Source organism: Eucalyptus grandis, chromosome 10 (assembly GCF_016545825.1).
Source record: "Eucalyptus grandis isolate ANBG69807.140 chromosome 10, ASM1654582v1, whole genome shotgun sequence".
NCBI classification, from domain to species: domain Eukaryota; kingdom Viridiplantae; phylum Streptophyta; class Magnoliopsida; order Myrtales; family Myrtaceae; genus Eucalyptus; species Eucalyptus grandis.
The window spans coordinates 13,000,427-13,025,750 of record NC_052621.1 but is presented as its reverse complement, the minus strand read 5'-3'; the positions used below and the strand labels follow the sequence as shown (position 1 = coordinate 13,025,750).

The 25,324-nt window shown below is 37.3% G+C and overlaps 2 protein-coding genes across 2 annotated transcripts; both read left to right on the top strand.

Moving 5' to 3' along the window:
* The first annotated feature begins 929 nt into the window (after positions 1–929).
* On the top strand, positions 930–14,344 carry LOC104423565 (chalcone--flavonone isomerase). The gene is made up of 4 exons (XM_010036037.3): positions 930–1,076; positions 2,770–2,928; positions 3,804–4,027; positions 14,090–14,344. The coding sequence occupies exons 1-4, from the start codon at positions 965–967 to the stop codon at positions 14,342–14,344; spliced, it is 750 nt and encodes a 249-aa protein (XP_010034339.1). The 5' UTR covers positions 930–964.
* A 3,286-nt stretch (positions 14,345–17,630) lies between these two features.
* Positions 17,631–19,960, top strand: LOC108954720. The gene is made up of 2 exons (XM_039303419.1): positions 17,631–19,212; positions 19,334–19,960. The coding sequence occupies exons 1-2, from the start codon at positions 17,891–17,893 to the stop codon at positions 19,350–19,352; spliced, it is 1,341 nt and encodes a 446-aa protein (XP_039159353.1). The 5' UTR covers positions 17,631–17,890; the 3' UTR covers positions 19,353–19,960.
* The last annotated feature ends 5,364 nt before the right edge of the window (positions 19,961–25,324 follow it).

Sequence of the window (25,324 nt, the reverse complement as noted above, 5' to 3'; positions counted from 1 at the left end):
CGCTTAATTAGCCAACGTAATTTTTTTTATTATTGATAACAATTTATGCCTAACTATTTTCATAAATGATGAAAATATTTTTCACTTACTCATTTTTGTAAGCATCATTATTTTGGAAAAATGTTTGAGGCATTTGTATCAAAATAATTGACTCCTTCCTTTTACGCAAATGAAATGATAACACAAATGATTTATGAATTTTGGCTCAATATACAATATGATCTTTAAAATCCAAACTTATTCAATTTAGTCCCTAAACTTTAGCCTATTGTGCATTATGGTTCATAAACATTTATATGGTCCTTAAAATTTTGTAGCATTTTCATATAATGCATATTCATATAATATATTAAAAGTTCATAGATCGTATGAGACAAATTAAATATTCAGAAACTGTATTGCACATTAAGCTAATTTTTGAAAATTATATTAAATAAATTTAAAATTTATACATCATATTAAATTAAAATTTATGATCACTCCCATCATTTTTTCTACGCCGAATTGACGTTGCCTCAAAGGTTGTCAGAGTCATTAAATGTCTCACTTGTACTTTTTGTCGAATCCCACGTGGTGTGGGGACAGGGCTTCTCAATAATTAGGGGGCGGTGAGGGACGAAAACCCTCAGACCCGTCAACCCCTGCTGCTATTTCTCGTCTTCCGGTCCATCTATCTCCATTCTAATTACCAATTTTAACGCCATGCCCTCGCCTTATCGGCGTCGAATTACATCCTTTAACAGAAGTTGGTTGCTCAGAGAAGAATGGACGTTTAGAAAAGTATGGAGAGACCGGTAGCTAGAATCGATCATAACTTGCTCCGCAAAGTTGAAACTTTTGCGCGGATCCAACGCTTCACTTTCTCCTCGTGGCCACTATAAATTGAAGCCCGTATCTCCAGCAACTTTCCTGCCTGAAAGGGACATAATTTGGAAAAAGAAGGAGAGAAAAATCAGTCCGAAAAATGTCTCCGTCGGTGGTGCCACCAGTGGGTGAGATTCAGGTCGAGTGCTTTGTCTTCCCGCCGACAGTGAAACCTCCGGGCTCCGGCAACACCTTGTTCCTCAGCGGGGCAGGTCCTATATATTATCTGTATTAAAATTATACTTTCTGAAATTTTCTTTTCTACTAAACAAGATAGTCAATATTTACGATTGATGTTGTCATGGAAAAAATTTTGTGCGGTCTTTTTGTCAACAAATGAGAATTGCATAACTATATATAGTCTGTAGCAGGATATACATTGGTCCAAGTAGATATTTCACAAAACATCAGCAAATTTATTGCATAGTCGAGGAACTTTCATTAACGTACTCTTCTAAATCTAATTCTTATTTCTGGAGGTAAGTGACTAAGGGTTCTTGTCCAATTTTTTATTTGTGTCCGTTATCGATGAAACAAAAATCCTAAGTTTGTGCCCTCATGTATATGCATAACAATTATTTGAAGTTCTCTTTATTGAATTTTCACAAAACATTCGCATATTCCATCCCCGTGTCAATTTTGCCACTTGAGTTTTGAAAACTTATAATTATCATCTCAAGTTGTATGTAAAAAATTTGGTCTTATCTACGGATTAGTCATTTTAATTCCAACTTGAACCCATCAACCATTTCAAAACCACCTACAATGAAAAATACTTGCCCTTAACCATAATCCACCCTCCCACCCACTACTGTGCCCTCTCCTCCTTGGCACCACTGGTGCTCATCTCGTCATAGCCAACCGCCATCTCCAGCTAAGTCACGACCCGTTAAACACTTCAGGATCGAGCTTGATCCAGATATGGTTAAGCTTCGCCGGCATCAAGCTCCACTCATGCTCATCGAGCTTAACCTAGGTTCACCGAGCTTGATGCTAGTAGAGCTCAGGTCGAGCTCGACACCCGTGAAGCTTGGCTGAGGGTCAAGCCTGACCATGGCTAAGAAGAGAGAGACGCGAAAAGCATGGGGAGAGATGGGGGAAGAAAGAGGGAAGGCGGGAATGGTTTAGAGTTTGGATATGGGTAAAATGCTGTATTCTATTTGGGGATTTAGTTTGGAGATGCTAAGTGATATGTGAACGAAAAGGGGGATGATTTTTTAGACTTTTGGGTCAGAAGAGAGTTAATTTTGGAGGTTTACGCCTATTCGTGGGAATGAGTTCATATGTAAAAATCAACATGCGACATTTGCTTTTAAAGCCTTCTCCGAACAACTGCTAATTCTTTCTTCTTCTTTTTTTAATAATTATAGTTCGATCAGTTCATATGGTCTAGATGAGAGCTATAAGATGTAACGACTTTGAAAAGTTGGTGCACATGTAGTTTGGACAAGATCATTTACAATTCGTGATTCCTTCCCGGAACTTCTTTTTTTTTTAATAACAGTTTTACTTATGATTTCTATAGGTGCTAAAAATCTTCCTCATAGAGACGATCCCTATTACACATCCCATTTAAAAGTTTTTTTTTTTTGGTAACGATAAGAATACATCCCATTTAAAAGTTTTTTTTTTTTTTTTTTGGTAACGGTAAGAATACATCCCATTTAAAAGTTTATCTATCTTTACTACCTAAAAGTTTTTGCCCTAGCTAGCTCCAATTTAGGCCATGAATAATTAATAGTATCTGGTGGAAATTAAGGGGGGAAAAATCAAATCTCTGAAAATCTTATCTGTCGATGACTACTCCATTTTACATTCATAGCAGCTTTTTTCCTGGAGACGCCCGACATTTCGTATATTTAAGTGAAATCGTGGCATGAAAAAATGAATCCATGGACATGGCAGGAGTGAGGGGCTTGGAAGTTGATGGCAAGTACGTGAAATACACGGCAATTGGAGTCTACTTGGAAGCAAAAGCTGTGCCGATTCTGGCCGCTAAGTGGAAGGGCAAGACTGCTGATGAGCTGAGGGATTCGATTGACTTCTTCAGAGACGTCGTCACCGGTTGGTTTTTTATTTGATGACGCCCCCTTAAATTATATTCAATCAATCTTATCCTTCTAAGTAACATATACTCACGAAACCATGTAATCAATGTTGGCTGTAAAAATATAAGGCAATGTCATTTAGGAAATGACGAAACTCTTGGATTTGGAACTTGCTCGATGCCCAGCTGATTCCATGACAAAATGTCTGCAAAAATATGTACATCATCAGCATTATCCTGGGAGGAAAAGGAACGTCGGATACGTTATCAGCATCATCAACGATCGGATAGTAGGAAGCAGTAAACTCATGTTGACTTTCCATTATTCTTAGATCTGATTTGATTATACATATATATAGACACATACAAACACACTGTCTGCGAGTATTATCAATAGACAAAAATAGTCAGGTAAAGCCAATAGATTTAAGGAGAATTAGCTTATTGTAGCGGACAATTACCTTTCTACTAAGGCGTGTTGGCCTAGATGTACATGGAGTTTACTTATTTGTTTACGGTCTTGGGTTCAAATGTTATTGGGAGGACTCCGAGAGTAAAAATCCCGAACGCACTAGACCGATGTAGAAGAGCGCCTTAAGATTGATAATTATCTCTGTCCACATTTAGTGAGTTTAGATATTGTGCACCATTTTGATTTTACCATACGCTTGCTTTTTGGACTTCTGCTCTTTGGTTATCAAGATTGTCAAACGCAGTAATAATCATAACCTGGCAGAAGCACTCACACTCGCGAATATCGATCAATGTAGGGAATATTAAGTAAGGTTGTTAAACTAGAGAGTGCTATCATTTTGATTATTACTTTTTAGGGAATATGTTATGCTTATGCTTAGACAAATTGAATATGACCGCCAGTTTATATTCAACCTAGGTCCATTTGAGAAGCTCACGCAGGTGTCGTTCATCACTCAATTGACGGGACAACAATACACGAACAAAGTAACCGAGAATTGCATTGCTTTCTGGAAATCCAATGGAGGTTACAAGCAAGAAGAAGCCGAAGGCATAGACAAATTCATCGAGGTCTTCAAGGACCAAACCTTCCCTCCTGGCTCCTCCATCTTCTTCACTCATTTAACTAATGGATCCTACGTGGTAAGTATTTTTTAATCATATGTTAACTTCGATGGATGTGGTGTAGGAGATTGCGTACATAATTCGCTCGTAATTTAGTCCAAAAAAAAAAACCTTTTAATTTAAATTCAGATGCAACTTGAAATTAAATCCTAGTAGATGTTGATTTTTGTAGACTTTGAAAATATGGAAAGGTGTTCGATGTGTGCGTACGAAAAGCAACAAGGATTTTTCTAATTGGGTGTGATTAACTAGTATCCCTAAGACACTAATATAATAAATTAATCATAAGTGGAAATAACAATTTTCATGACACTTCAAAAATTGAGAAATTGCACAATTTGATAAAGTCTCTTCTATTTCAAATGGTTTAAAGTTTCCAAAGCACAAACTAATGAGGCTTAACAAATGCCTAGGGGCTGTTGGAGAAATCTTCGTGAAGTGTTTTGAAGTTGACAAAACGTTTCCATCAGTCTAGTCTGAAGGCTTGCAGACTCTGTTATTTAAAGTCGAAGACCTCCGGACAGCCAGACTCAAGACTCAAAGTCTATCCTCATTGACAGTTTCTAATCCGTTGAAGAAAGGCTATCGAACTAGATGTTTCATTAAGGATGTGGCATTATCGACAGGAGAAGATCTCTTGGCTGGATATGACATAACGGAATTCTTTATTTGATCATAATTGATTCGAAGATTAAAGATCCGATTATTGGCAAAGTAAACTTAGAAGGTTCTACTTATGGAAACCGAGATCCTGATTGTATGGGCGAACAGGATTGATGAGCTATCGACATGTTCCTTTAATAGCTCGAATGATCTTCCTAATTGATTCTGTCCAACGGGTAGATTTGAGGAATTCCTTTGGTAAGTGCCAACGGGTATGATGGCATGAAGGAGTATATAAGGAAGACGTTCAAGTTGTTCGAGAAGGTGAACGATAGAAGAATTCCAAAGTCTGAAGCTCCTTGTTCTTAGTCAATTCATTTGTTGAGCAAAATCGTGTAAACAAAAGAGAGTCTATATTCGTGAGAAACCTTGAGGAAGTGTGGTAAAACATCTACACTTTGTGGAATCAAGGAAAAGCTATGCTGTAACTTCTCTTTTGTTCATAGTGAAATCCAGCCGGTGGGGTCATGTACGTGCGGAAGAGTGGACGTAGGCTTGGAATAAGCCGAACCACTATAAATCTTGTGTTCATTTCTCTCTTCCCTAACCTTTACTTTACTTTGATCATATTTTCCTTTCTATTGATTGCCTAGAATCGCTTCCGTATCTCGAGAATTTGTTTGTGCACCTATTCACCCCCTCTAGGTGCTTATACTAGCTATCTCAATTGGTATCAGAGCCTGTGTACTCACTTTTGTTTGAAGTGTTTTACTTCAGAGTTAAAGATCCATGGCTAGTATGTTGGCTCCGGGACGGTAGAAGGGCAAAGCAATACCAGACCACCTTACTTTGATGGAAAGGATTACAACATATGGAAAAACAAGATGAAAGCATTCCTAAGATCAAAGGATCCTCTGGAATGGGACGTTGTAAAAAAAGGAATCATTCCTAAAGCTGCATCAGTCTCAGAAAGAGGAAAAGATGTTGTTGAGTCTAGCGAAATGACTCAGGAAGAGAAAATCAAAAGACAAGCTCTTGATGCAAAAGCAATTTATTCTTTATATTGTGCTTTATCTCCTACTGAATATAACATAATATATTCTTGTGTTATAGCTAAAGAAGTCTGGGATAGATTACATATTACCTATGAAGGAACCGATCGAGTGAAAGAGACTAGAATTAACATTCTCCTCGGCCAATATGAAGCCTTCAAAATGAAACCAGGAGAATCTATAACTGATATGTTTAGTTGTTTTACAGATGTTGTGAACGGTCTTGAAAATCAAGGTCAACCAATTTCTGATCCCATGAAAGTAAACAAGCTTGCGTGGACTCTCCAAGGATTGGAATCACATAAAGATCTCAATCGAGAGACCCAAAGAATCATGCCACTATCTGTTGATGAGTTGGTTGGGACTCTTCGGTCTTATGAAGTGGAGCGAATCAATGAAGACGAAGACCCTAAAGGTAAGAAATCCATTGCATTAAAATCTAATGATGATTCGATGTTACGATTTCGAAGACGATATGGATGATGAGGAACTTGCTCTCATGATAAGAATATTCAGAAAGTTGAACAGAAAAGGAAGAAGATTCAATCCAAAGAAACAAAGTTTTCAAAAGCAAAGACTAAGTCTGTTGAGGATGATGAATCAAACAAAGATGTAGTCCGCTTTGAATGTAAGAAAAAGAGACACATCAGACCCAACTGTCCTCTTCTGAGAAAGAAGAAAGGAAAAACTAAAAAGTACCAAAAAGCTCTTAAAGCTGAAATCTGGAGTGATACAGAGTGTGAAGAAAGTGATGATGAATATGCCAATATATGTCTGATGGCACAATCGGATTGATTCAAATTCCGAGACAGATTCGGACTCGAAAGAGAATTTGAGGTAAGTAACTTCAAAATCCCTATTAAGGTTTCAAAGTATATTGACGAATTGTGTTTTAGTCTTAAGACTTCTCTTAAAAGAATTTCCGAACTCAAGAAGGAAAATTCTGCTATAAAACAACAGGAAAATATTTTGAAAGAAAAAGTGAAAAGTTTAGACAAGAATGTTTCTTCTCTTAAAGAAAGTGAAGATAATTTGTTAAAAGAAAATGCATTCTTGAAAAGTGATATCTCAAATATTTCCAAAAGATTTTCTATAGGATCCGAGAAACTTGAAAAAATTCTCTTTGTTCAAAGACCTTATTTTAATAAATCTGGTTTGGAAATGACTGCTGAAACCATTCCTTTAATTGATTTTCCTAAGATGAAGGAAAGAATCAAACAAAGACCCACAAGAGATGCTTACAAAAATCATTTTAAAAGAATCTTTGTAAAACTAGTAGGTCGCAATGCTCTCAGATGCTCAAAATGCAATAGTGCAGATCATTTTGAAAAAGAATGTCCTATGATTTGGAAACTCGTTAAAAAGGTATGGGCAAAAACCGCATATCATACTAACACCAATGGACCCAAGAAAATATGGGTACCAAATAAGGTTTGAGTTTCTTTTTTAAATGCAGGTCACTATCAAGAAAAATGTAAAATGGTATCTCGGATAGTGGATGCTCAAGACACATGACAGGAGACTCAAATTACTTCATAAAGCTTGTTTGAGTAAATGGTGGAAAAGTCTCTTTTGGAGGAAACAACAAAGGAAAAATTGTGGGATTTGGAACTATAAAGATTGGAAATCTCAAAATTAGCAATGTTTCCTTAGTGGAAGGACTCAATTATAATTTGCTCAGTATTAGTCAGTTATGTGATACTGGTTTCAAAATCAACTTTCAAGAGGGAATATGTTCTGGAATTAGTAAAGATTCTACTCAGTCATTCATGGGTCGAAGACATGGAAATATCTACCTCTTAGATGTGAAACTAGATGAATCACAATGTCTAATCTCAATCCAAGACGAAGCAAACTTATGGCACGAAAGCTTGGGCACGTCAATATGAAGCAAATAGCCAAAATCTCAGCAAAGAAGCTTGTTCGTGGTCTACCCAATTTATCATATCAAAAGTCCGATCTATGTACACCATGTATATTGGGAAAACAGGTAAGAAATTCCTTTAAACCAATAAATCAAGTTTCCACTAACCGTGTACTGCAGCTTCTGTATATGGATCTTTTTGGACCAACCAGAACGCAAAGCATTGGAGTTTGAAGAAAAGTCAGATGAAGGCATCTTCCTTGGATATTCAACCACAAGCAAAGCGTACAGAGTCTACAACAAGAAGACTCAAACAATGGAAGAATCAATGAATGTTAAATTCCAAGACTCTATGCAAAATGAATCCATTCAGACTCATCTTGAAGAATTTGAACCTGCTCCAGACTCTACAAAGTCTAAAATGGCTCAGACTTTGAAGGATCAGCAACAAGTGACTGTTGAAGAATCAAGTGAAGGAAGTGACCATCAATCGACAAATTAACCAGCAACTGGAAACATAAGTCCAGTCATCCCAAAGATCTTATTATTGGCGACATCAATGAAGGAATTCGCACTAGATCTAAAAGGCACGAAGAGTCTAGTGCTATGACACTTGTTTCTAAAATAGAACCCAAAAGCATAAAAGAAGTTTTATCTTATGAAAGCTGGATTGAAGCTATGCAAGAGGAGCTCAGGCAATTCAGCATTAATGATGTCTGGGAATTGACTCCTAAACCAAAAGGTAAATCTGTTATTGGAGCTAAATGGGTTTTCAGGAACAAGATGAACGAGAAAGGAAAAGTCATAAGAAACAAGGCAAGACTCGTGGCCAAGGGATACACACAAGAAGAAGGGATAGACTATGACGAGACTTACGCACCAAGTAGCAAGGTTAGAAGCAATTCGATTATTACTTGCTTTTGCTTGTTATAAGAATTTCAAGTTATTCCAAATGGATGTCAAAAGTGCCTTCCTAAATGGATTCATCCAAGAGGAAGTCTATGTGGAACAACCACCTGGGTTTGAAGACCCAAGAAAACCAGACTCAGTATTCAGACTCAAAAATGCTTTATACGGCTTGAAACAAGCTCCTCGAGCTTGGTACAATGATCGAGTAAGTTTTTAATTGAAAATGGATTTGTTAAAGGTAAAGTAGACACTACTCTTTTCATTAAAAGAGAAAGCAAGAGTTTTCTACTTGTTCAAATATATGTCGATGATATTATTTTTGGATCCTCTAATGAAAGTCTCGTGCAAGAAATTTTCTAAGACTATGCGGGATGAATTTGAAATGAGCATGATGGGTGAGTTAACCTTCTTCCTTGGACTTCAAGTGAAACAACTGAAGGAAGGAACTTTTATTCATCAAGAAAAATATGCTAATGATATTGTGAAGAAGTTTGGACTGGACAATTGTAAAAAGGCCGATATACCAATGTCAAGCTCCGTGAAGATAGATAAAGATGAAGGAGGAAAGAAAGTCGACCAAAAGTTATACAAGAGTATCATCGGTTCACTTCTTTATCTTCGCTTCTAGACCGATATTTTGTTTAGTGTTTGCATTTGTGCCAGATTTCAAGCAAACCCTAAAGAATCACATTTAAATGCTGCAAAGCGTATTATCAAATATATTGCATCAACTTCAAGCTTCGGTCTCTAGTATCCTAAAAGGAGAGATTTTACTCTTCTTGGATACTCAGACGCAGACTTAGCCGGATGTAGAGTTGATAGAAAGAGCACCTCAGGTACCTATCAACTACTTGGAGGCAGGACAATGTCTTGGTTTTCAAGGAAACAAAGTACAGTAGCTCTCTCTACAGCAGAAGCAGAATATGTTGCTCTTAGAAGCTGTTGTTCACAAATTCTGTGGATAAAACAACAGCTAAGAGACTATGGAATTGAAGATTCATGCATGGAGATTAAATGTGACAACACCAGCGCAATCAATCTCACCAAAAATCCAATTCTTCACTCAAGAGCAAAGCATATAGAGATACGACATCACTTCATTAGAAATCATGTTCAAAATGGAGAAATCTCGATTCAGTTTGTTGACTAAAAGAACCAACTGGCGGATATATTTACAAAACCTTTGGAGAAAAATCAATTTGAAATTATCCGTTCCAGACTCAACATTTTGAGATTTGAAGAAGTTAAAGTCTAGAGACTCTCAGACTCAGACAAATAAGACTTTGACTGCAAGACTTTGATTGTAAGTTATTCTCTCTCTCCAACGGATAATTTCAATTTGAAATTATCCGGTACGATTATTGTTATCTCAAACGATATCTTTAATTGACGAAATTATTGCATCGTTTCTTTTAGAAAAAGAAGTCATCTTGATATGACCATTTTTCGAAAAAGGCAGTTATTTTTTAAAAGACATCTTTTCACTTACCATTACAACGGTTGGTATCCCCTCCTTTCGACTGTCTTATATACGGTCAGTTTCTCTTCGCTTAACTCCAAAACCCTAAAAAGCACCAATCTTCAATTCCAGTTTTCTTCTCTTGTTTAATCTTCGAAAAAGTTGTCATCTTTCTTGGGAAAGTCAAGCAAGGAATCTTTCAAAGACTAAGAAAGATGTCATCTTCAAGAAAGTCTTCGAGGATCGCAAGCAGGGGACCACGGCGAATGAGTGAGGGGCCTACGCACTTCGATCTCACTGAAGAAGAAGTGTCTCCAAATCAGCAGCAGAGCCCACAACATTCTCAGCAAAGATCATTCTCCTACATCTAGTCCTCAAGATGTTGATGATCATCAAAATGAAGAAATCATTGAAGATGCAGACCCTGTAAGAGTTCAAAGGCCCTCTTTTATTTATAAGATGTATCGTGCTTTAAAAGGGACTTGTACTCCATTGAACTATGTGGATGATTTTCTTAAAGACAAAGGATATGGAAATGAATATATCTTTTTGCGAAAAATGGAAAGTTTGGGAATTGCTCGTAAGAGTGTGGCAGAAGAATCCCTTGCGAATATCCCAAGTGACCCTCGTGATTGGGGAGTTAATCCGGTGGATGGAAATGATGATGATAAATTATACAGCGAATTTCAGCCAAGAATGGGAATTGCGGCGGAAAATCGAGGAAAAATGGGAGAGTTGTTTAGATCGAAGGAACAGATGGATTTATACTCAAAATTGCTGAAGCGTGGGGTGATAAACCCTAGGAGTGTGGATTTTGACTTTCTGGATGCTGTAAATGTGAACTTAAGGGAAAAGTTTGGTCATCTTCAACTTAAAAAATTCTGCTCTGACACCACAGAAGCCCATCCTCAACTAACTGCATATTTCTATTCAAATCTTAGTTTCTTGGATGCGAATAGATTCTCCTTCAATGTCAAAGATCAAGATTTTGTTGTGGATATGGATATGCTGGCAGATGTGTTAGGAGTTGAGAGAGAAAGATATCAACGAATAAAAGTTTATGTTGCTCGTACTACATTGGAACTCGTTAAGAACAGGAGAACAGAGGGAAAGATTTCCTACTCAAGGATGAGTGCATTCAACATCTTGCTGCACAAAATTGTAATCAATTGCCTCAGACCGAAATCAAATTCCAAGACTGATGTCTCAAGTTCAGAGGCAAAGCTAATGTATGCAATCATCACTGGGAAAAAGGTTTTCACTTCCTCACACTGTTATGTTTAACATGTATAGAGCTGTGATGAAGGACAGAGGACAACTTCCTTATCCAGGTCTTGTGACGAAGTTATTCAGACATCTGAACATTCAGCCTCCACAAATCCTTTGTGCTCGATCGTGCGATCATATGGTGGTAGGACTGAAAATGGTGACCAAGATGCGTCTGAAGGAACTAAGCAAGGCATTGGAGAAATTTAAGGAGAAGACTCCAGTCAAATCTCATCAATTCTCTTCTGCAGGAAAAAGGAAAGGGAAGGAGCCCATGGATGCTCAATCCAAGAGAAGAAGAGCTCTCCTCGTTGAGGATGAAGATGATGAGGATAACATCACTATTTCTGCTTTGAACAATCTCAGTCAATCTGTTCCAGAGAAAGAGTCGGAACAGCAGACAAAAGAAAGAGCAGAGAAAGAGGCAGAGGAAAAAGAAACGGAGGAAAGAGAAGAAGAAGAAGAAGAAGAAGAAGAAGAAGAAAGAGATGCTAAGCAAGAGAGAGTTGAAAAAGAAGAAGAAGAGAAAAGAGTTCAAGAAGAAGCGAGAACATGAGGAGCACTCTCCACCGAAGGCATGAACACGGGGGAGACCAAGAGAAAAGAGGAATGTCCTCAAATCCCGCAACCAAAGTGAGGGAGTCGGTCGATCCCCAGCGAGATCCCAGAGGAGGTTTTTGCCTCTCAATTTCCCGAGGAAGGTCATGAGGTTTCTTCGCCAAATCTGCGTGATTATGCTTTGATCTAACATCGTCGCATTTACTCCATCGATCGTGCTAATGCCGCACGCGGACCGAAAATTTAGCGAGACTTTCGCAGAGTGATGGATATTCTCTTGGAGATGCAAGGTCGATATATGCATTGGGATGTGAAGTTCAGAACTTGCAAAATGCAGGACAAGTCTTTTCGGGTTCATTAAATGATCAAATCCAAGCCCTTTCTCTTTGATTCAGGCTAATGCTAAGGGTGAGGATGTTGCTCACTGAAGGAAGACTTGAAAGGCTGGAAGGCATCATTCATCGATGGGAGATTTTCAGCTTGTTCGTGTTCCCAAGAATCCTTGACTTCATTTTCATCTCAATCTTTTTTATGCCGACAAAAAGGGGGAGAGTTGCGAGACTTGAAAAACTTTGAACTTAAATTTGTCAAACTTTTGGTTTATTTGGTTTGTGATTTGTTTTGACTTGACTTGAGTGTCTGGATGTGGACTAAATCTGAGATTTGGATTTGACTGCTTATTATTAACTACTATTGATATCTTATGGATGGCTTTATTGCATACTGGACTAACCTATTTCTGTGGTTGCAGATTCTAGTGTTATTCATTTAGCCATTTATCTCTATAAGATATGCATATGTGTTTGAGAAATGTTTTGCAGGTCAAAGTTTTCCAAATCTGCAGGAAAGTTTTGTCACCATCAAAAATGGGGAAATTGTTGGAGAAATCTTCGTGAAGTGTTTTGAAGTTGACAAAACGTTTCCATCACCCGGTCCCAAAGCTTGCGAGACTCGTTATTTAAAGTCCGAAGACCTCCAGGACAGCCGATTCAAGACTCAAAGTCTATCATCATTGACGGTTTCTAATCCGTTGAAGAAAGACTATCCAGAACTAGATGTTTCATTAAGGATGTGGCATTATCGACTGGAGAAGATCTCTTGGCTGGATATGACATAACGGAATTCTTTATTTGATCATAATTGATTCGAAGATTAAAGATCCGATGATTGGCAAAGTAAACTTGGAAGATTCTACTTATGGAAACCGAGATCCTGATTGTATGGGCGAACAGGATTGATGGGCTATCGACATGTTCCTTTAATAGCTCGAATGATCTTCCTAATTGATTCTGTCCAATGGGTAGATTTGAGGAATTCCTTTGGTAAGTGCCAACGGGTATGATGGCATGAAGGAGTATATAAGGAAGACGTTCAAGTTGTTCGAGAAGGTGAACGATAGAAGAATTCCAAAGTCTGAAGCTCCTTATTCTTAGTCAATTCATTTGTTGAGCAAAATCGTGTAAACAAAAGAGAGTCTATATTCGTGAGAAACCTTAAGGAAGTGTGGTAGAACATCTATACTGTGGAATCAAGGAAAAGCTATGCTGTAACTTCTCTTTTGTTCATAGTGAAATCCAGCCGGTGGGCTGTCTGTGCGGAAGAGTGGACATAGGCTTGGAATAAGCCGAACCACTATAAATCTTGTGTTCATTTCTCTCTTCCCTAACCTTTACTTTACTTTGATCGTATTTTCCTTTCTATTGATTGCCTAGAATCGCTTCCATATCTCGAGAATTTGTTTGTGCACCTATTCACCCCCTCTAGGTGCTTATACTAGCTATCCCAGCCACTCTTTTAACATTTTCCTTTGGAAAAGGGGGCAATTGCCCCAGACAAACTACGCACCCCGCACTGTCCCACCCCCTAATTATTAGACCAATCCGCTATAATAATTTCATAAACACCTAGGATATGGCAAACAAATAAACCTACGGTTGGGTGCCCCAAAAAGCGGCGGTAATCGTTTTGTACAAGTGCCGTAGTTACTGAGGCAATAGCTACTCGCAATCCTATTTTGGTAACTAAATCCTTTATTTTCCCCATTAAGTAAGGGGTTTTCTCAATATCATTACGTGAACTCTCTAATCATGGAAAGAATCTTAATTAACAAAGTAGACAAACTTTACAGACTTCTCCTCTATTAAGTACATTGGTATTTCACTCATAAAAATTGTTTTAAAGTAAACTTGCAACCTTTGTCATTATATTAGATGTGAAACCAAAATTATGTCATTGGATTGAGGTGTGAGATCAAAAAGTTTTAGTTTAAGAACAGTAGACACATAAATCAAAATTCATATGTAAATTTGCCGTTGTCTCGATTAAATTTACTGTAATCAATTAGTAATTCGCTTCTTATGAACTTGCAGATAAGTTTCTCTGACCATAATCGTATCCCGGAAATCGGAAATGCGGTGATAGACAATAATGAACTTGTGGGGACCGTTCTGGAGACGATCATAGGGAAGAACGGCGTTTCTCCTGCAGCAAGGCATAGTTTGGCTTGCAGGCTTGCCCAGTTGATGAAGGAGAGCATTCAGGGCAAGGACAAGGAGGGAACCGATGGCAAGTTAGAGGTTAGAGCACATTTCAGGTTAGGGGTAATGAATATTAACAGTGCTTGATCTCCCAATAACTGGATAATTTCAAGACTAGCTGCTCTCGTGCTGCTAATGTTGTTTGATCGACCAAGACGTTTGTTTGTTGTTGCTATGTGTGAAACTGTTTCCCAATAAATGGTGAACGAGCCGGCCACTGTTATGCCACCGGTTCTGGTGATTTTATGAAACGATGAATTCTGTTCTAGCAAAAGAAGTGATATGATGAACACTGTCGACCTCGACTTGATATTGTTAGAACATACAAAGTACAATTCTTCATCCTTGTCTCCACTTGTTATAGACTTGTTATCTTGAATTCTACCTTTGGCATAATTATCACGAAATGTATGATCTGATGTAGTTGGTTGGAGAGCGATTGGAGATTTTCAGCTCCAGAATTATATGTCACTCGTTTGTTTTCTACCGACTATGTGCACTCGCTCTAAAGTCAGAGCCACATGCTCAGACTAAAGGTCTATGTCTAACCAATTCATAGAGTTTATAAAGTGTTTTATTTGCCTTCAGGTAGCCAATTCTCCACATCCTTACACTTGAATTATCGATAAGAAAAGGTTAAAGTTCGGATCTATTTACGATAAGACAAATTCATTGATCCTTATTGTCGAGATATCTCCATCATTAGCAACTTTTATTATATAATTTGTCTCATTTTTGCATGAATTCATATGAAACAAGTGGTTTCAACGTCCATTTATAAAAATCACAAAAAGATGCCAAAGTAACCTCCACGTTGATGGATCTTATTCTCGCTCTTTGTGCATCCATATCGGAATAATCGATCCTTTCCTTCTACGTAAACTCCTTGGCAGACAATGTCCCCTCAAAGGTTCACATTGAACCTCTGGTGCTGTACTCTCTGTTGAATACCCACGTGTATACAGTAGAATTTTGGATCCAACAAACAAATCCCCGAGCTTCCGTGTGTTATTCGATAACGATTCGCTTCGTCGTTCGTGGCTTCTTTTAATAATAAGTAAGATGTGCAAGTTGTTGGTAGGGCTATGACAATCGAATTGATATGGACTCTCCATTGGATTGTGATTCATTGCTTGAGAACGACAATTTCATCCATCTCTCTCAATACCCACATCCCACTTCTCTAAATAGGACTGATGAAATCCATAACTAATGGGTTTTGATGTGAGGTTACGATGGATTTTCCTCACCGGTGGTGGGGCAGGATGAATTTCGATATGGTCGGTCCAAGCCTTCCTCCACCCTCAATCATCATCTTAATGTAGAAAATTATTCACATGAATAATTAATCAATCATGAAACAAACGGATCCATACATGATTGTAAAACACCGATCAATAAATACAGCGGAATTAAAGCGTACATGTTTGAGCCATTGCTTCACTTGCAGAAAAGTAGATCACTCTGATAATCAGGGATCTATCGGAATACCAGATGACCTATTTCGATATAGCAGCTTTCAATGGGATTAAAGCAACTGATAGGCTATGAAGCACGGACACTCTCCGGGACCCTTCGTGTCGTGTCCGACACTCCGACACGTGTCCGACACGCTCCGACACGCGGTCAACGCGTGTCGGGAAAGTCTACACGCGGTCAACTATTTTCGACACGCTCCGACACGTGAGTCGGAAATTCCGACACGTGACTCCGACACGCACGGGGTTATTTTTATAAATTTTGAAAACTTCTGGGCTCTAAATATAAATATATGAAAATAATAAAAAATAAATAAATAAAAGTTAAAATGTAGTCGCACTCGCACGCACGGTTCTTCAGTTCAATCTTCTCTTCGGCCTTCTCTTTGTCTTCTCCAGTCGCAGCGAACGAGCCTGAGCAGTGAGCGGTTCTCTTCTTTTGCCGTTCTTTCGCCGGTGTTGCTTTGCCGACCGCGCGGCCTACCCCACCAATCGCCGACTCGCCGACGCCATAGCCCCTGCACCTCAGGTTAGCATCTTGCAATTTGGGATTTTTTTGGCAAACCCTAGTTCGGGGAAAGGGGGATTTTTCGGACCCTCTTTCTCCAGCGCTCTTGTGCCGTTCTTTTGCCGATTTCCCTCCCTAGGTTGTTGTTGTTTTTGTTTGGTGGACTTCTCATTGACTGATACTTCGCGTTCTTTCTTTTTTCAGATTTTGGTGCTCTGTCTGTTCCGTTTGTTCACGATTGTGAGTGCACGGGTTCTTCACTTCAGTTCAGTCGCACGCACGGGTTCTTCACGTTTGTTCACTAGCACGCACGGGTTCTTCACTTCAATCTTCTATTCAGTCTTCTCTGTCTTCTCCAGTCGCAGCGAACGAGCCTGAGCAGTGAGCAGACTACTTTGGTTCTCTTCTTTCGCCGTTCTTTCGCCGGTGTTGCTTTGCCGGCCGTGCGGCCCACCCCACCAGTCGTCGACTCGCCGTAGCCCCCACGCCTCAAGTTAGCATCTTGCGATTTGGGATTTTTTGGCAAATCCTAGTTCGGGGAAAGGGGGATTTTTTGGACCCTCTTTCCGTCTCTCTGTCTCCAGCGCTCTTATGCCGTTCTTTTGCTGGTCTCGCTCCCTGGGTTGTTGTTGTTTTTGTTTGGTGGACTGCTCGTTGACTGATGCTTCGCGTTCTCTTTCTTTTTTCAGATTTTGGTGCTCTGTCCGTTCCGATTGTTCACGATTGTGAGATTTTCCGTGAATTATCTTTTTTGTCGATTGCTGCTTGGAAACTCTCTCTACCATCGCGATCATTGCCGTAATTCCGAGCTGCCTTTCGAATTTGAAGTATTGATTCCGAGGTGGGTACTCGTCTTTTGCGCTTGTGTTTCAGTTTTGGGGTTGCATTTGGAGTCAGAATCTCTCTATGTCTCTGCAAAGCAAAGAATACTTCGCCGGACTTAAAACTTTTGTGGTTGATTGGCCTGCTTTTGCTGCTAACGCATGAGGGGATAGTTTCGAATTTCGTTCTTTTGTTTCTATAGCATTCGAATGTGTTTCTCCCCTTTACAGAGTTCTTTTATTTTTTGGGTGATTTACTGATTTGTAATCTTTTATTTTTTGGGCGATTTACTGATTTGTAATTGATATTAAAGCATTACCATTCATACAATTAGTGCAATCTATGATCTAGGTTCTGAATGTTGGTTTAGAAAAGGGGGCTACATGAGGTAGACAGTGAGAAACTACAAGTTTAGTGGTTTTTAAGATGATATGGATTGTGCTCTGTTCTGATTTCTTTCTTCTTGGGTGTTTGACTAGCATTGATGTTGGTTCACTTGTTTCTGACTTGAAACCTTATAGCAATTGATAATAACATGTTTATTTTTTCTTCTTTTTTGCAGAATGTCTTCAAGTTCAAATATGGCTAGTAGTACTTCAAGCACACAAGCTACTTCTAGCAATGAAGTTGTAAAACAACCATTATGGAGGTATGTTACTAAGTTAGTTAATCATACTGATGCGGGGGGAAATTTGTCTTGGAGATGCAACTTTTGTGAAAAAGATTTTAAGAGTTCATATACAAGAGTGAGGTGCCATTTGATGATGATAAGTGGAAAAGGAATTGGAAAGTGCACAAAAGTAGAAAAAAAAAGATCTTTTGGAGATGGAAAGATTAGATGAAGAGGTCAATACTAAATTAATGAGTATTGCACCTAGAAATGTACCTTTGCCTCCTGCTAGTTATTCACTTAGTGGTGGTGGTGGTGACGGAATGGATTTATCATTGAACTCCAAAAAAAGGAAAGGCGAAAGTGGGAGTGGAAAATCACTTGAAAATGTATTTAATATGACTCAACGGGATCGTCTAGATTGTGAGATTGCTAGGATGTTTTATTCGGCGGGCTTGCCGTTTAACTTAGCAAGGAATCCTTATTTTCAATCCGCTTTCACTTATGCTGCTAATCATAATATTGCGGGTTATGTACCACCGAAATATAATTTGTTGAGGACCACTTTGTTGCAAAGGGAGAAGGTAAATATTGATAGGTTGTATACACCTATCAAAATCATGTGGAAGGAGAAGGGTGTAAGTATTGTGAGTGATGGATGGAGCGACTCACATAGAAGACCGCTTATTAATTTCATGGCGGTATCGGATGGAGAACCAATGTTTATAAAATCGGTTGATTGCTCGGGAGAAACAAAAGATATGCATTTCATTTTTAACTTGTTGAAAGGAGTTATCAATGAAATTGGGCATGAGAATGTGGTCCAAGTAATTACGGATAATGCTTCAAATTGTAAGGGTGCGGGACAACTCATTGAGCAAGAATTTCCATCCATTATGTGGACACCTTGTGTGGTGCACACGCTTAATCTAGCTTTGAAGAATATTTGTACTGCAAAAAATATGGAGAGCAATCAAATAGTTTATGATGAATGTAGTTGGATTTCAGATATTGTTAAGGAAGTTATGCAAATCAAACATTTCATCATGAACCATTCTATGAGATTAGCAATATACAATGAGTTTGTTAGCTTGAAGTTGCTTTCTGTAGCGGATACACGTTTTGCTTCGATGATTGTGATACTCAAGAGATTCAAGTTGATAAAAAGTGGTCTTCAAAACATGGTGATTTGTGACAAATGGAATATCTATCGGGATGTTAATCAAGAGAAAGCTAAGCTTGTCAAGGAGAAGGTGTTGGATGATTTTTGGTGGGATTTGATTGATTATATACTTTCCTTCACGGCTCCTATTTATGATATGCTTAGAGTTTGTGACACCGATAAGCCTTGTCTTTACTTAGTTTATGATATGTGGGGTTCGATGATCGAAAAAGTGAAGAAAGTTATATATGCACATGAAGTGAAGAGGCTAGATGAGAAGTCCACATTTTATGAGGTGATTCACACAATTCTTGTAGATCGTTGGACAAAGAACAATACTCCACTTCATTGCTTGGCACATGCCTTAAATCCTAGGTAAGTTCTAAAATTGTATGAGATTATTACTTTAGTAGTTATTCTTTCTTTAACATGATAATATAATACTCCTCTCATTTATTATTGTTTTCTAATTTTATTTCATTTTATTAAATAACAGGTACTATAGTGATCAATGACTTGATGAAGATTCTACTCGAATTTCTCCGTACAAGAATAAGGAGATCAACCAAGAAAGACTGAAATGCTTCAAGAAATACTTTCCTAACTTGGATGAGCGCAACAAGGTGAATTTGGAGTACGTAGATTTTGCAAGTAAAAATGGAGATTTTAGAGAATTGGATTCCATTCAAAATCGATATTCAATGGATCCTAAGGCTTGGTGGGTCAATCATGGTGCATGTGCACCGATGCTTCAAAGTATAGCCTTAAAGCTTATTGCACAACCTTCTTCTTCATCATGTGCTGAGAGAAATTGGAGTACTTACTCATTTGTGCACTCGGCAAGAAGAAATAAGATGACCCCAAAACATGCAGAAGATTTGGTTTTTATTCATAGCAATCTCCGTCTTCTATCAAGAAAAAGCCCACAATATGCGGAAGGAGAGACTAAGATGTGGGATATTGGTGGAGATGCATTTGACTCGTTTGAAGATGTAGGGGTGCTTGAAGTTGCAAATCTTTCACTTGATGAGCCGGAGATGGAGTATGTTTTTTTTGCAGAAGAAGTGGATAATGTGGATGAATGACTTTTTGTTATATTACTTGATGGAATGTTGATTGTTTATTTGCTTATTGTTAAATTTTAAATTTAATAGTGGAACGTGGATTACTTGTTTTTTCCTTCAAGTTTTATGGTTTATTACAATGAAATATAGTTGAATTCCTCAAATTAAAAGAATGAATGATATTAACAAATGTAGGATTAATGTTTTTAGTATAGACTACTTCTAGACTTTTTTTATTATTATTTACTTATTTATGCATTTATATATAAAAATATTTATTTAATATTTAACGTGTCGGAACGTGTCGAAATTCTCTACTTTTTTAGAAACGACGTGTCGCGTGTCGTGTCGTGTCGTGTCGCGTGTCGTGTGTCGCGTGTCGGTGCTACATAGCTGATAGGTATAACCTACCCTTGCTAAAAAGGGGACCTAACAAACCATAATCAACAGCATGTCAACTGGGCCATTCCCATTACGGGCTTTAGTCAAACACAATTGCCTACACTTTGTTGCTCAACTAGGCCCATTATCAATAGATGCCAATACCCAATTCAATCAGATCACTTTAGGGTTCAACAAATATTGGAATATCCATTAACCCGATTATTTAAAATGGAAAATCAATTAATTAATGTAAGCCCATATTATAGGAAATTTCCAACATTCTCCCACTTGGGCTACATTAATTAACTTATTTTATTTTGAAAAAGATTTTATATTTGAAAACGACACTATCGGGTTAATAATTGAAAATTTTGTTTTATGTGGCCACAACTTTTTAAAAATAATATTCCAATAATGGCATCTCAATACCAATCCAATCCTATATAACCTCAGTATAGGACTATGGAGATTAATGTGTTAAGAAAATATCACAACACATACCTTCCATAATCACATATAATAAGTATTATATTTTCATGGATCATGGGCCTAGTAGTGTAGTAAGAAATAGTGCCAACATGTGATCAAAATTTACACTATTTCTTATCGGTCCTCAATGTAATTTCTCAACAACATAAAACTGCATTAGTGCAATTTCTAAACAACATGAAATTGCACAATTATGTCACAATCCAATATGAGATCTCATAATCAGTGACATCCAGTCATCTTTAAACTAAAAATTTGTTTAAAGATATTGTTTTATACTTCCATTTCTCAGTCAACAGGAGAAATGATAACAATAGAATCAATAACAACAATCATTGAAAATAAATGCTTTAATAAACATTATAAAAGCATTATCAATCTGCATATAACTATAATATCTAGAAATACAAATTATATAACTCCCACTAACAAAAGAAATCAAAAGAATCTAAGACACCCATATTCTTTACATGTTCTTTAAACAAAATGGGTCATAAGCCTTTTGTTAGAGGATTAGCCAATATGGACTCAATTCTAATATTCTCAATCACAATGTCTCCCCCTTTTTTTTATCAAGTCCTTAACAGTATAATATTTGATCCAATTAACATTTCAATCATGGCTTTGTTGTTTATAGTAAAGATAATTGTTTGTCACGCATAATACAATTAGATCAATTATGGGCAATAAGTAATTCAACAAAAATAATTAGTACATTATAAACTCCCCTTCGGGCAGAGTGTATAATGCACAATTATTTTTCATAGCATGAAGTTTATAAAGCAGCAACAAGGAGAATTACATATAATTGTCAATGATCCATCCCCTTTGGGTAGACAAATCATTTAAATTATACATTTCCATGATATCAATATATAAAGACAACAAAGGAGAATTACATATAATCTTCAAAGATCAATCCCTTTTGGGCAGATAAATCCTTTAAATTATACATCTCCATTATCTCAACATAGAGGGGAATTACTCATAACTCTAAAAAATTTATCCCCTTTGAGCAGATAAACCTTTTGAATCACACATCCCCATCATTCATCTCTAATATATCAATATAGAAGGGAATTACATATAACTTTCAAAAATTTATCCCCTTTGGGCAGATAAATCTTTTTGAGTCATACATCCCCATATTTTAATTTTGGAATTTATCTTCATGCAATTTTCAAATTAATATACACAATAACCCATTTTAGGCAGGTAATTGTATATACTAATTTTTATCAATAGGAAACTCCAAAAAATATATGCCCAAAATTCATCTAACAATATGAAGCACTTTACGACATGTACTTCCCAAGATCATATTGCATTTATCAAGCAACAATTTTTGCCACAATTTTTTTTAATTATTATTTTAATATTTCGAACTCATGGCAAAACAGGAATGGATACGAATGGTTACTAGAATTAAAGGGAGCCAAAAATTTCGTAGCTATCAGTAACCATTACATCAAAAAGTCATGAGGACAATCTTTATCTCACACTTCCTCACCGTCAACCCTTGGTTGGCATGTTTACATTTGGCATCTTTTAAATTTGGGAAATTACATAGTCATGCAATAACTCAATCTCCACCTATTTGACACAATCATATCATCTAAATTTAGAAGTATCCTTCATGCATGTTAGCACGAAACCCACAAGAGATCAAGCAAAATCTCTATAAAAAGAACTTCTAAATCTCAATCATGTTAAGCCAGTCCACTCCGATGACTCGTGGTAAAACCACACAAGAAGACATGAAGGGTCCGTTTGGTTTGCCAAAATTTTCAGTAATATTGATTAATTCGTATTTTGACGCTATAGTCTTCCATTAGTCACTGGTCCAAATCTGAAAAAGACTGTAACCTCGAACAAAGCCAACATTCAAATTTTCTATGGTCATTTCGCTCTTCTACTTCATAAAAATTCTCTAAAAGTGTTACGAGATTCACCAACCCTATTAATCAAACCGCATCTCCTATTTTTTTTCTTTAGTGTAAATCACTTCTCTGCTTAATTGTACTCATCAAGTTAAAAGGGAGACAAAACTTCGAAATTCCTGAAATTATTATTAGAAGGATAGCATCTATTTGAAAACCCAAAAATTTCATAGCCTCCAACTGACAATTCACAGCTTGTCCTGTGGGATTATGGGCTGGTGGACAAGCAGAAAAAGAGGTATAACCAATATGTCGCAAATCCAGCGACATGACAAAAAACAAGCTCATCTCTCAAAGATGCTAAAGAGTTTCCAAAGATCAAACCATTTCAATACCATGTTATCAATTTCCAAAGCACTCCACATTCAAAAATCCCGAAGATCAAATCTTTTAGGAAGGAAATTCTCGAAAAACCGAAGCGTACATACAATCAGCAACATCAAGATCACAAGGTCATGACATGACGAGGATCAAGCATTTTGAATTTGCATGATCCCGACTAGGAACAACCTCAAACCATGCGAATTACAACGAAGGAAGAAAAGAAAAGAAAAGAAAAAAAAAACAGGATTCTTTTTCCCTCACACGAACTTCACGAGTCCGCAATTCATCCTACGGACCCTCTTCCATGTATGCATCGAAACGAGATGGACGATCAAGCAACAACCACGGAAAGAACTACATGCAATGCATTTGGACTAATCTACTAACATGAATCTCATTGAAAAACCCAGAGATCAAATCAGCAAAATCGGCCGAAACCCTAATCCGAACTCATGAAAGTGCAAAGCACTCCAGTGAGGGCCAAATTCGAACGCATGTCAAGTCAGAAAAGCAGCTCCATCCAAAATACATCATCTCCGTAAGTTGTCTTGACCATGTAATCAATGTAACTAAAATCGTAATCTTAAGATGCACATACAAAAGGACATAACCCGCTAGGGACAGGTTCTCGTGAATAAGAGTTCTCGTATTTACCATCACATTACCCATATCACTAACTCATGTATTCATGAATCATCGACTATAAAAAATCAGAAACTTTTCCACAGACAAAAAACTCACTTGCTGGAAAAAGAAAAAACTTTTAAAAGAGCAGTTTTGATCAGGTATTAACCAATTGACTACAAGCAACAAATCACCTATGTTGGTCTCTGCACAAAGTACAAGCACCCTCTTCAAAGAACTCTCATTCTACAGGAACAATCATCCATAACAAGGAGACAAAAGCAATGCGGCCAATCAATAGATCAATCGAGCGCACTAAGAGCATAACCACCATCACTAACAGACTGTTTAACTTCATACTCGAAAAGCAAACCCCAAACGCTCGTCCAAAGGGGAACAAACAATCAGCTACAATAATCTCCAAACCAACCGTTGCTACCGTTAAATTGAAGAGAAAAACGAAGGTAAAACAAGAATGTAACTTGAAATTTTAGAACCTTTTATGTATAAACCCTAGAATTTCAAATTTCAAATTCTCTCTCAATTCTCAACGAAATTATGCAAATTATATATGGTTGGAAAGATCTCAACATGTAGAACAAAAACCCTATGGTTTCAGATCAATCAAGCAAAAAATCCACACGAAAGATAATGCCCATATTTGGCTCAAAGAGGAAAATTTCGAATTTGTCCATAAAAAGATAAAATTTGGGTTCTACAATCATATATGACAAGCTCTGATACCACATGTAGAAAATTATTCACATGAATAATTAATCAATCATGAAACAAACAGATCCATATATGATTGTAAAACACCGATCAATAAATACAGCGGAATTAAAGCGTACATGTTTGAGCCATTGCTTCACTTGCAGAAAAGTAGATCACTCTGATAATCATGGATCTATCGGAATACCAGATGACCTATTTCGATATAGCAGCTTTCAATGGGATTAAAGCAACTGATAGGTATAACCTACCCTTTTATAGGCTAGAGAGGGGACCTAACAAACCCTAATCAACAGCGTATCAACTGGGCCATTCCCATTACGGGCTTTAGTCAAACACAATTACATACACTTTGTTGCTCAACTAGGCCCGTTATCAATAGATGCCAATACCCAATTCAATCATATTACTTTAGGGTTCAACAAATATTGGAATATCCATTAACCCGATTATTTAAAATAAAAAATCAATTAATTAATGTAAGCCCATATTATAGGAAATTTCCAACACTTAATATTTGGAAATCCCTAGGTTTAAGCTGATTTCTTTGCATAAGTTGTATTGCTTTAGTAATATGGAGTCGTTTTTATTTTCTCCATCTCCAACAATATTGACAATGCGTACTTTCAATAATTCATTCCTTTTTTCTCTTAGCCAATCACGAAAAATTCTCAAATTAATTTTTTGCAATCTATTCTTATATTCTTTCTTCTTCGTTTCTTAGATGAGTATTTCTATTTTCTTAAATACTAGTAAAGGTTAGGAATGGGGTTCATATATATATACACTGTTTGGGACGTTGAACGAGGATGGTTATCTCATAATGATGGGGTGAGGTGAGAGATGGAACCCCACACCCATGTTGACCTATTGTCGTTCCTATTTTCGCATGATCTTCACATAAATTTAAATTATTTGAGATGAGCATTT

What these genes read in the sequence shown, in the direction of transcription:
- LOC104423565 (XM_010036037.3), top strand. Translation starts at nt 965, where the DNA reads ATGTCTCCGTCGGTGGTGCCACCAGTGGGTGAGATTCAGGTCGAGTGC. An exon ending in CTTGTTCCTCAGCGGGGCAG is followed by an intron (nt 1,077 to 2,769) that starts GTCCTATATATT and finishes TGGACATGGCAG; the next exon opens with GAGTGAGGGGCTTGGAAGTT. An exon ending in TAACTAATGGATCCTACGTG is followed by an intron (nt 4,028 to 14,089) that starts GTAAGTATTTTT and finishes ATGAACTTGCAG; the next exon opens with ATAAGTTTCTCTGACCATAA.
- LOC108954720 (XM_039303419.1), top strand. Translation starts at nt 17,891, where the DNA reads ATGGAAAGATTAGATGAAGAGGTCAATACTAAATTAATGAGTATTGCA.